Source organism: Labrus bergylta, chromosome 17 (assembly GCF_963930695.1).
Source record: "Labrus bergylta chromosome 17, fLabBer1.1, whole genome shotgun sequence".
NCBI classification, from domain to species: Eukaryota; Metazoa; Chordata; class Actinopteri; order Labriformes; family Labridae; genus Labrus; species Labrus bergylta.
Genome location: NC_089211.1, coordinates 17,158,967 through 17,171,742, shown reverse-complemented (window position 1 = coordinate 17,171,742; position 12,776 = coordinate 17,158,967). Strand labels below are relative to the sequence as shown.

Genomic DNA, 12,776 nt, shown 5'->3' with positions numbered 1-12,776 from the left:
ATGTAGCTACAATGAACGAGACATGAAGGTGGTGAGACAAAAAAAAAAAAGTCAGAGTGCAGGGAACTTGAACGATCGGAGCAGGAGAATGAGACCTTGAGGCTTTTCCATGTAGCACGCTGGAACAAGATGAGAGGAGTGAGATGAATGTGCACGCAACAGTCGCACACACCTATACACAATCACCAAACACACACAAACACAATCACAAACACACACACACAACTCCGAATATCATTTCGAAGTAGGGCAGCCTATCCGCCAGCTCAAAAGCCTGTAGCACTTTTCTCAATCATTATCCAACAATGATACTATAATACAATAGGCCTAGTTTATCTGCCTACTCGTGCTAAGAAAGAGCGCCTGCAGGCAGGAAAGCACAAATCACAAACCTGACACAACTTTTAAAGTCATATCGGAAAGAGTTTATAGTTAAATATGGACCAACTTTATTTTAATATGGATACAAATATTTTGTCTCAGCTTCCCAGTTGATATGAAATATAAACAGGGAATTTATAGTCTGTTCCTGTGTAATCCCCTATAGTTAAGACAAATCCATCATCGTGTAATAGGTTAACTTCAGGCTTTTCATGTCAAAAATTACAATGCCTGCAGATTTTGATTGGCTGAAGAAACCATCTCAAAGTCAGATCACTATCAGTGGAAGGCTTAATAAAAATCTGAAGCCCACTAAGTGTTTTCGACTCTTAACAGATTTTAAAGTAGCTTCAATCAGAACTTCTTCCAAAAAGGGAATTAGTTAAACGCTACATTTATTTTCTTGGCATAAGTTTGTGTTCCCACCCCCCCCCATTGCATCATATTGTAAATGTTCCTGTTACTCTGTCAACATCATTTTACACATAAAAAGACTTTCTTGCCTTGCACCTTTCATATTGTATTCTTTGGGAATCCACGGATGTACACCAGGATGCAAATGTTCTCGCATGACTGAAGATTTGCAGGTGCAGGTACACACCCACAAACACACAGTACTAACAGTACCCACCCTATCGCCCACACATGTCCAGCTCTTGGTCTGTTGACTTAAGCTGTGTTTGTACTTGAGATTTGCGAAAGGAAGCTTTGGAGCGCCAACAGTAACAGGCAGGTTTCAGGGCTAATGAGAGTCTGACTCTGAGTTCAGACCTTTACTCGAAAATGAAACTATAAGCTTTGACTTGCTGACATATTTCTATAACCCTGAAAAGGGCAAAAAAATAAACGCTTTTATACAGCTGACCTGGTTTAAAACACCATCCTCAGTATGTTTCTGTTACATTTGCATTGTACACTATTATCTTCCTGTTTCTGGTCACAATTAGTGAGTCCTATATATATGCTGTGTTATTCCTAGATCATGTTTTTGTTTTTATTATGGAAATGCTTCAAATAACACACTCCAAATAAATGTATCAAATAGACACAGAGATAAAACCACATCTAGCTCTGTGGTCTGAGGCTGCAGAGAGCAATGGTCAGAAACTCACTATGCAGGAAATGTGCCTTCGGGCACCACATCAGGATTGGGTTCATGGCTTTAGTGATGTCTTTTTCTTAGCACAGGGCTTGTTTTGGGAGAGAGCGTGGGTAGAGAGGATCAGAGTATATAAAGCTTAACTAATTGTAGTGCTGAAAGACATGGCATAGCTTCAGGGCGGATAATGAAAGCAGAAGCCTGTGTGTTTATGTGTGTGACATGATGCTGGAAGTGGAGGCAGGGACCACTCACCACCTGCCTGTCCATCCATGTGAGCAAAGACCTGCTGTCCCTGCTGTATATTTATCCGACAGCATATACATGTGGGACAAAAAAGAATGCGCAAAGCAGAACTACAGCAAAAAAAAAAGAGGTTTCTTACATAACCTGATATTAACTAAAGTGCACATGAAAATGACTCTGCACCTTTTAAAGGTAAAAAAATAATTCCCAACCTCCGAATGGAGCGAAATGTGATGTTTCTTGGACTCAGGGCTTTACTGTCACTATGAAGCACCAGGTTTAGACTGAGCTTAAATGTGTTATTCTATCATTTTAAAATAATATAGGTGCTTAATTAAGTTAAATGAAGTCAAACTTGTTTGTTTGCGTCTACTTTGGCACTAAATATGTGGAGTGGTCATGTGTTCTGATTAAAGATCTCACCATGCTGTCTTTATAAATTCAAACATATCACCTATGGTTAATCATAGCTTTGAACAAATGTAAATAAAGGCTGTTTTAAGCAGCGTTCCGCTACTCCCCTCGTCTGACATCTACCCTGTGGCAGTGGTTACTGACATTAAGAACAACGGAGTAGAAATTGTTTAAATGGCCGCTGATTGTCTTGTTTGCATTTGTAGCTCATAAATAGAAATTAACATTCATTTCAGACTTTTTCATAACAAGCAAAAAACTTCTCACAAGGAGCTTTAAGTCTCAACAATGCAAAAATGCTCATCACAATTTCCCAGAACAAAGTCCTCAAACTGCTTCTTTTGCCCAACCAACAGTCAAATTTGGAAGACTCTTCACTAGTGATCAGTGTGATCATAAGTCATGCAAGAAGCTTGGATCAGCAAGTCTTAAAAATGACTGAAACCATTTTTAAAAGAGTTTTTTTTTTTTTAAAACTCACCCATCATTCAGCTGTAGTTGCAACTTTGGGCTTGGTAATCCAATAGTTGAAAAAGATGAATGTGGTTGCAAAAAATTGTTACAAGCGTGTCAGCTCTTGGGGAAACAGGAGGTTTTATTGAACTTGTTGAATTGATTTTGACATCAACTTTGGGTGACTTCAGGCTGTATATGCTGTGTTGATCAGTGTTGATTAGCTTTACAACGGCTCCTTTTTGTGGGCCCTCAGTTGGAGTATAAAATGTGATACAAAAGACAAACACTCTTTAAGTTCACGGTCCTGTCCAGCAACCAAGCTGTCCAAGTATCAGTTAGTCAGCAGCTAGCTAGCTTGTTAGCTAAGACAACTGTTCCTCCTCTTCAATAGAGCTATTTAATACATAAAATGATGTAACATGGAAACAAACAAAATGCTGAGTAAAACAGAGATGTTTATGGAGCTTTTTTGACACACTAGAGCTAGCATGATCCTGGCTGGGTCGCCTCATAGCAGTTTGCTCAGCAGATGAAGTATTTCACCAACAAGCCCGGCCGAGAGTAGTCACTATTTTTCAACACGCCATCTTCTTTTTGGAAGATGAGTGGGTGAATTTCACTGTGACACTTTCTAAACAGCGCAGATCATGCAGAAGAACAAAAGTGACGACAGATTGTGACTCATTTTTAAGTGACTGTTAATATACAAGAATGGGACACCAGTTCTTTTGGGGGGAGGGGGTTAAACAAAGGCTATAGCTGCACCCTTTGAAAGCTGACATCACATCTAATCCAGTTCACATATAGGTCACTTCATATGCTATTGTACATCTGCCATTAAGCTAGCATGAATAGGCTACAAAGTGAATACAATGACCCTCAATATGTGTCATGCTTCCCTAAATACAGCATATCCCTCATTCACACATCAGTGTGCACACAAACAACACAGATTCATCCGCCCCCACTCTGCTATAGATCTGTAACCCCCCTGGAGTTAATCTGTGCTCTCATTTTCTCTCCTGGTTTCCTGGGACATGTGGGGGCATTGTTTTGTTTTATGCAAAACTGTATTTCCATTTGTTTATGATGGATCCTTACTTCAGATCAGTTTTCATCAAGGTCGTGTTGTTTGATCCTCTTTGAACGTCTGTGTTTACGTCTTACTCCTTTCAACTGATAATTTAGACTGAAATGCCTCATTATGTGATTCACAATCATACCCAGTCATACAGGATGTTAACACTAATCTGTGCTCGTTTTGTTTGTTCTGCAGCCTTGGGGCATGGCTAAGCATTAGTTATGGCTGTCTGCCAAAGTCTGACCATGAAGAATGAACTGACCGGGACGGAGAAGAACTCAGGAAGGTTAACACAATGAAAAATGTCTTTTTTTGTTTTAGCTGCAGAATAAGTTGATTACTGCCACCGCGTTGTAAGTTGGTGACAGGTGGTCACATGATGAGCATAGAGAAGAGAAACAAGACGGTTAATAACAAACACGACGAGTACCTTGAAACACTGGTGGCTTAGCTGTGCTTAATGAGTTGTGAAATTGCAATTTGGCTCTATTGTTGAACCACTACACTACTAGAAGAGGCTTTGCCAATAAATGTGTGGCAGTTCAGGTTCTGATACCATGGGCCACAAAAAAATTCTCTGTGGCCACAAAGTTTGGGGTAAAACTACACAGCAATGATATTGCAATATTTATCCTGGAATTATGGCATTAATGGCCAGTATCAATCTTTCATTGTTTAAATTATGACAGAAATATTGATGAACAGAAATATAGCGTAAAGGTACAACAATTATAAACAACTGCTTTCAGTCCACCAGATGTTGCTTAGAGTTTCTATGGTTCTATCCCAATACTGTAACCCTTTGCTTACACACTATTACAGTTCTAACCCTAACCCAGTATATGTGCCTAATGGCGCTCTTACACTAACACAAAACTCCTAACACTTTCAGTGTTAGGAGTTTTCAGCAAGTTTTCAGTCCTGCATATGTGAACACAAAATGCCAAATCGTTCAATCCAAGTGTACCTAGAAATTTTCCCGGCAGCCTCCTACTAGACTGTCCAAGTGAAGTCAGAGTGAGCTGAAATGCTTACCCAGCTGATAGACTGTGTGCATGTGATTTCAATGTAATGATATAGAGGCAAAAGATTCTCAATATAGCGTGGACTACAGTGGACTGAACCGACTCAGAAAGATTTTCTCCCTGAAATGTTCTAGAATTTTTCAGGAGTGCATACAGTGTATGTGAAAACGTCTTCAGTTAGCAAACAATGATGTGTTAATGTATATGGTCCAGAAGCAAAGGAGCTTCAGCAGATGGAGCAGACACACCTGCAAAGCAACTAGATGCAATCTAATTAGTCTCATTATCTGCTTGGTGCTCAATTTGAAAAGATAACAATTTTAAGAGTCAGTTATGGGAGGCTATATGGAATCTATAACTTAAAACACTTCAAAGCAGGTCCTCAGAGATCCTAGAAATACATTCAATATTTTAATCCCAGAGCTATGGCTGTTGTGAACTGCACCATAGGTCAATTGTCTATAACAAACTGTCATCACAGCTTTGCAGCAACATCGATTCTGTAACATCTGCATCGATACATGTCAAATAATTTTTCACATTATGTTACTCTCATTGCTTCAGTTTTTTTGTCCACAGTTTGTGTAAGGTCTAAAGAACACTTAAGGACACTAAGTAAGGAGTAAAAATGTCTATCTCGCTCTCTAAAAGGTCTGGAGGGCCTGTTTCACCCACTACATCTCGTCAGCCAAACATCTGCTCTTGACTGAGACAAGACAGCTCAGCATGCTCTCAGAGGACTGACACGGACTCATCTGACCCTTACTGAAATTAAGGTACAAGGAAATAAATAAATGATTTAATAAAGTTTGCTTCCCTCTCACACGGAAAACAAGAGATCTTCTCATGAGATGCTCATGACAGACATGGGGACAAATGCAGAAAGAAGGGGGCCATGTAATTTCTGAGCAAGACTCTTGGCAGTCTGGCAGAGGAAGCAGGCTGCACCCTGACGGACATGTGAGGGAGGCTTAAAATCCCATTAGAGCCGATCAAAATTCAAAGGGAAGCATGCATAGCCTGCCCTCAGAAAAAAAATCTATTCCTGTCCGCACTGAGTAGATGGGCAGAGATGGGCTAAATTGAGACAGTCTATTTTAGTAGGAGGAGAGTGAGGGGTGGGACAAAACAAGTGGAGGGGGGGGGGGGGCGGCACAGAAGAGAGAATAGCCTTTAACTTGTATCTTTTTTAAGAGACACAGCATCCCTCCTGTAAATAGTGCGTGTTTGTTTCCACGAGTAAATTCCAGTGTATACACATGCCCTTTTTGGAGGCAGTGAGCTGTGGACAACAACACCAAACCTCTCCATGTGGGATGCTGCACTACAGTTTTTGTCATTCAGCTTCGTTAATCAAATGCAGAAATGTTAAAATGCAAAGGGTCTTGCTATTATGGAGCACCGGACCGCTCTCACACACGAACACGCAGGCACACAGTTATACAGGCAAAAGCGTGTGTGAACGCACTGGGGGTGGTTTCTATACCACTGGTCAAACTGAATGAAACAAATTCTTACACAGCAGCACAGTAGGAGCAGTCAGCCATAAAGGAAGAAGGTTTAACAAAACAACACTCTGAATAGATCCACAGGGTACTAAATTGGGTCCTTTCACTTTCTCGCTGTCGGAGTGGCAGGTGTGTGTGTTTGTAAAACCGTGGAGGTCTTGTTTCAGGAAGCAAACGGCGTCTCTGCTCCGTCAACCTCACTGTTTGCTCAGAGATGATCAGGCTGTGTCGTCTGCAGTCCCTCTCTCTCCTCTCATGTTTGCCCCTGTTTTCTCACATCAACTGAGACTAAAGAGATTAGCAGAGGGAGATGAAACGACTAACGCCTCTGCCAGCCTCCATGCAACCCTTTCCCATGCCAGGACTTCCTCTCAAGTCTTTCTCTCACTGCCATCTCTTCATTCCTCACTCTCTTTAATCACACGGAACTCCAGAGTTTCTTTGCAGTCGTTCAGCTAAAAGGTTGGGGTTTTAAATTAGAGACAAGTCCTTTTCTTTGGTGAAGAGAGATGAGGAGAGTGTCAGGAAGGCCAGGCAATATTACTCCACACAAAGCTAATTACATTTGACTTGGCAGCCAGTCTTAAACATGGGCGCCTGCACTCTAAAATACTCATGTATTTCTTTACACAGCAAGGAAGAATCTAACCTAGAAAGATGTTGGCAGGCACAAAGAAAAGCCGATTTTCCCATGTTTTGTAAACTTAGACAGTATAGGACAAACAATCCTAATCAACCAATGCCTGCTTTAAAAAAAACTACACAATGTGATTCCAGAAAGCTTTTAAAATACTTTTTTTGGTTTTGGTCCGAATAGATCATGTTTCATCTTGACACACTGTACAAGGTGAATTTTTTGACTCATCAGTTTGGATTTTATGAAGGGTAAGAGTTATGCTGAATTAGGGAGTGACTGATCAGACTGCAAGTGAGAGCACTGTAGCTGTTCTTCAGGGGGCTTAAAAAGGCAGTTAGCGTAGTCTAGCTTTGCTTTTGTCTGCTGGAAACTAAATGGCATTCTATTTTTTCCCCAAAAGTAAAAGAACAAAAATTGGGCAAAAAAGCGCAACTAAGCCCACAGCTTGAAACTTTTCTTGGTAATGTGTTGGACTATTTCTTGGCTGGTTGTGGTTACTTCTTGAAGTGTTGTCATTTATGTCAGGTTGTTAATCAATTAGAACGAAACCCACTTGTATAGGGAGGAGCATACTGTATAGAACTGTAAATCATGATTAGTAAATGAGTTACTAATTTTGGAGACACGAGACACCCACTGTTTTTTTTAACCTTGGTTAGTGTAGTTTTTTTCTGCAATTTCCTGGTTGAAGCTAGATATCTAAATAAGTCAGTTTCTCAAATTGCTGAACTGCTTTTAAAGAGAACATGTTTTTTTTCCCAACCCTGGGGCCAACCTAGAAGGTCCTCTATGTGATCATGAGGGGCAGATAATTTTCTGTTAATTTTGGGTTGCCTATTGTGCATACAGTGTCTCAAGCTCCGAAAAAAAAGTTGGGTAGTGTCACTTTAAAGCTTCAACTAAGCCAGAGTCATCCATCGGTCAGTAAACAGTAATAACACAAGTCTATAAATAGTAGCATCACTCTAGTCTCAGTCAGCGGAGATAACATTAAATACACATGACATATTGATGAAAGAGAGGTTGTGTTTTTTTATAGACTGGTCTTCCCTATCAGGCAGACCCTCCTGTTTACATCTGTCACAGGGGACTCCAGAAAGTAGCACTCTGCTTTCTTCATTAACCATTCAAAAGCAAATGTAGTCTATACAATAGGCTGAGAGTAACAACCTAAATAGACCAACTCATCTATTATACATACATTCAAGGCTTTCTTTGGATCTCAGGGGAAACTATTTACAGACACAAACGCAACATGTATGCATCCAAATCTGAGCAAACACTGATATAAATAATCACAAGTGATGCAATGTGTGCATTTTTAATAGGAACTATATTTAAAAACGGTGACCGTAAAGACTTGATCTGATTTGGTGGAAAAACAAAAAGGTTTCATAAATCTTTCAGAGACATAATCTTTTTTTTTTTGAGCATTTAAAATAATCTTTCCTTTATTCCTACACCTGCTGTTTCATCATGTTCTGCTTCAGTCTGAAATGCATCGACCTGATGTTAACTTCACAACTCTTTTGCTTTTCTGCTAGTAAATTGCAAGTAATAACACCTGCACACCAACCACATTAAACACACACACAGACTCAGAAAGTCTTGATTTGTCTCTGTTCCATGGATCTACAGTCATAGGTTTAGTATTCCTATAAAGGTCTCTTTTCAGTAGTAGGTTTCCTCAGATTTTATACACACAGTTACCCACTAAACATAACAAAACAGCCACCTACAAACCCAATCTTTTACTCTATGAGCCAAAACAAAATCTTGAAATAGGATGACTCACCAAAAGGATTTAAGAAGAAAAAATCTTGACTCTTGTATCTCAGAACTTATGCATATTTCAGAGGATAAAATGCACATTATGGATTTTTAGTAGCACTGAAAATGAAATCTCACATTTCTTTTTCGGCATGTTCACTCAGTCAGGCTTAAGAGCCTTGTCGTGTCTGAACCGAGCTAGTCTACTGAGTCACACTAAAATTAAAGAACCGCCCAAGCTGTCTGATACGGCTCTGCGTTAGCTTCTTGAGGGAAATGCAAGCCTGTTGGAGACAACAAGAGGGGAAAATGATTACATGATCCCCATAGTAACACTACTGATAGAGCTTTATGGGGGAAAAAGCCTGTCTATAATAGGGTGGTGTGAATAACAGTGAGGAGAGAGTGGATGTAAGAAGAAATAAGAAAAGCAAAGAAGACTAATAGAGGGGAAAAAAAGTGAACTCATTGCATTTTTTAATAAACTATCAGCTCAAGAAAATATAATAAATCGAAGTTGGACTTTAATTAAAGGCACTGATGAGGCTCACACACATACACGTGCACTGTGTGCTTAAACTTTCACAAACAGTAAAGAAAGGGGAACTAATACTCTGCAACAAATCCCCATTATCCAAATGTCTTTTGCTTTTGTCAAAATTCATCCCTTTGTTTCTTTACAAAAAGTCGAGTTACATTTTCCAGACAGTGAAGGCATCATCTCAATCTTTATACAAACTTCATCGAACAGTCTCATGTTCTGTGTGCGATACATTTTCCATTCTGGAGACAGTTTTTGCCCCCCCATCACGGAACAATCACCACAAGATCGCTAAAGGGTTGTGTTTGTGAGTATGTGTGCATCTCTTCTTTATGACAAACACTCAGGTTTTCTTCTTACCCTTATTCTCCTCATGGCTGCCACTATCTCCATTCGGCTGTTGGGTCTGGGCACGTCAAGACTCCCCACATACTGTAAAAAAAAAAAAAAAACAAGCACACATACAAATGTTAGCACACAAAATCCCACATCCCACATGCACAACACATTTTCTACAATTACAAGTAACAAACTCATAGATATTGCTTCTTTATCTTTAATAGATTAAAGGACAAAGTCATAAACTGCATGGAAGAAGTGGGCGTAGCCACCATGACACCATTAACTGCTTTGAGGATGTCTGTTATGAAGCATTGAGTTTGGAGTGTTGGCCGCCATCCCATTTTTTAGAGCCAGAAGTGACCATCGTTAACCAACAAGGAAGAAATGCATTACTACATATTCCTGGTTGACAGGTTCCCATGGTAGGAACACATGTAGCTGCACGCTAAAGCATATCCAGTTTTATCGTCAATTTTACACAAATTGGAGCCATAAATTGAAAAACTAACATTAAGCTGTGTATAGCTTAATATAAAAAGACTAAAAACTAGTGATTGAGAATACAAACTCATTAAGTAGGTAATAAATCAGTTTATTTCCTCATCTGTTTTTTTTTTTTCAAAGTAGACTTTCAGCAACTAGTGCAATTGCCCCCTGCTGGCCTTTGGGTAGAATGGAGGTTAAATGCACTTCCACATTAGCGACAGAGGCTACATCCAGCTTTAAACTCTGGTGCTGAATAATGAAGCCAATTCAGAAGTGCAAAAAAACTGCAATTCATTGAGTGTCCACTTGGGGCTGGCTCCGAAAGACCCAGAAGTCCCATACACACCCCATATTAAAATGTCCATTCTGACAGCAGAAATAAAGAGCCTGGTACCAAAGTCATCTGTATTACTATAAGTAATACAGATGACTTATAGTAGAAGTCATCTGTATTATTTTTATGATATGACTGATATGACTGCTAGATTGACCGAAAGTTAGTTTGAGACTTTCAATATGATGAAGACTACGTCCATATACAGTCTTTGGATAACTATGGGTTAATGTAATTTCTTTGGGTTTTTTTTACAAAATGTGGGTGGGGTATTACCTAGAGTCTTGTTTTGGTAGAAAGGTTAAATATTATTTTATTGCTGGTATTGAGTTTTTAATGCAACAGTATGCAAAAAGTGGTACTGTTTGGAAGTTTTGCAGTGTTGGAATACAAATCACTATCACTAAACACTAAATAAAAAACCTGCCTGAGACTGACTTTGTTCAGGCCTCTTGCCTGGTCTCACCGTTTTCTTCTCTTCTCCTCTACACTTCTCTTTAATCTCCTCACCTCTGCTGCTCATGATGTTACTGCTGTGAATACAATGCTAGGACAGGTAACCAGTGGTGTTTGCCTTCGGGGGCGTCCTGCCTAAAAGCTTTGCCTTACTTACTCCCAGGAGATTGTACCCGCTCAACCGAAGTTACATTGTGCAACAACAGGTGTAAAAGAAGGGCACAGAGTGGAATGGAAAGATAAACCATGCAATAAGTCAGTGCACCATGATGTTTGTTTTGTGAGTATTTGAATTACATTGTTTTAATGGTAGACTATTTATTTATTTTTAAATAAATGTGGTTACTATTGCTTCTCTTTAAAGAACAAAACACGTTTGAAAGACTGCACCAAGGACTTGTGTTTGCATTTTCAGAAAGTCCTTTCTTTTTCCTTCTTTAAATTTGCAGCTGTGTAATTAAGAGGCTTGCTTTACAACTTAATATTTATTTGGAATAGCAAATTTAGCAAACAATATTTTTCAGCATTGTTTTTCTCATGAAATCTGAATGTTAAACTTCATATTCTAAGAAATAAAAGGTAGTGCATTGATGTTCATGAGGTTGTGCCCGTCGCTGATTAAGGTCATTTGAATGCCTCCTCAGAACGGATTCAGAAATGCTCAATAATAGAATGAACTGGTAGGAAGTAGGAACTCAGCGACACTTGTTTCACTTAATTTGGGCAATTAAAACGACACATTTAAAAAGTTATTTGGGTTTTGTTTTGTGCCAAATACAATGAGACAACTTAATATATCCACAGGACTCGGAGGAATATAAAAACACATGTGTGAAGCTGCCATGTGTTCAAACTTCAGACACCAGCTGAAAGGCTCCAGCGCACCTGCCACTCAGCTCCGAAACAACACAATGCAACTCCCAGCTGACTTTGCGGTAAAAAGGCGGCAGGGAAGACAACAAAAAGAAGAAGAAATATGTTTGTTTCACCTTGGCTTGGAAAGAAATCCCATGCTGGTACGCCTCCTCATTGTGGAGCGGAATCCTCGAGTCCGCCAAATCGTCCACCAGGTTGTACCTGTTCCTCGCGGGCATCACGGGCTCAAAGCGACCGACCGGCCCACGACCCTTTCTTTCCCCCACGAGACACTAAACACTGTTTAACAAGTAAACAGACAAATGTGGTCCGGCTTTGAAACGCTACAATCCCATGAGAGTGTGCAGCTGGGCTCCAGGAGTGAGTTCCCAAAGGAAACGAGGTCCATTGTTGTTGCGTTGAGCTTCAAAAAGGTCCCGTCCTCAAAACAGGGACAGATTTGAGTTGCCCCCTTTTTTTTCGCCCTGAAATCCACCGAGAGACGGGTAAGGATTTAAACAACAACAACAACAACAACAACAACGTGGAGGGTATTTATCCCCAAAGCCACGAGGGATATCCAGCGTAACAAGCGGCGTTTCTCTCCGCAGGTGATGTTGCTTTCAGTGTGTGTGTTATGTTTTTGGCAGCAACGCTTCAACCGTCTCTCTCTCTCTCTCTCTCTCTCTACACCTCTCTCTCTCTCTCTCTCTCTCTCTCTGTGCACAGAGCACAAAGCGAGCCCCTCATTGGAGCAAAGTTCCCAGGCATGATGCAACCCAGAGCCGACACACATGCGAACACCCCCCCACCTCACCCAACCCTCTCCAAGGGGGTAAAAAAAAAAACATTCCCTTGTTCCTGGGACTGAGGTGACAAGGTTACTGAAAGGGAGAAATGAAACAGAAAGACGGAGAAGAGCTTCAAAAGATTCTTTAAAAAAATATTTCTAATGAAGGTATAGGTCTTTGGCTACTTCAATCTGAACCTTTAGCCTATTGTTTTATATTTTACTGCTCTCTCTGTCCATCTCCTGCAACTACTTCACAAAATGCTGTTTGGTAGTAACATGTTCAGATGATCTAATTTGTTTTTTTTTATTCATAAGGAACACTTTACTATGGAACAAAAATTGCACTTTTACT

General features: G+C 40.0%; 1 protein-coding gene across 2 annotated transcripts in view; it reads right to left on the bottom strand.

The window, feature by feature from the left end:
* Positions 1–12,320, bottom strand: part of si:dkey-34e4.1 (carboxyl-terminal PDZ ligand of neuronal nitric oxide synthase protein) — a 53,608-nt gene extending 41,288 nt beyond the window's left edge. The window contains exons 1-2 of one of the 2 annotated variants that reach the window (XR_010669030.1): positions 11,766–12,320; positions 9,519–9,590 (exon numbers count right to left, since the gene is read on the bottom strand). Coding sequence is in view for 1 of the 2 variants with exons in the window: in XM_020634587.3 (XP_020490243.1) it covers positions 9,519–9,590; positions 11,766–11,870 (177 nt within the window). In the remaining variant the exon portion in view is untranslated. The remainder of the gene's footprint in view (positions 1–9,518; positions 9,591–11,765) is intronic. The other variant, XM_020634587.3, reaches the window with a different exon arrangement.
* Between the last annotated feature and the right edge of the window lie 456 nt (positions 12,321–12,776).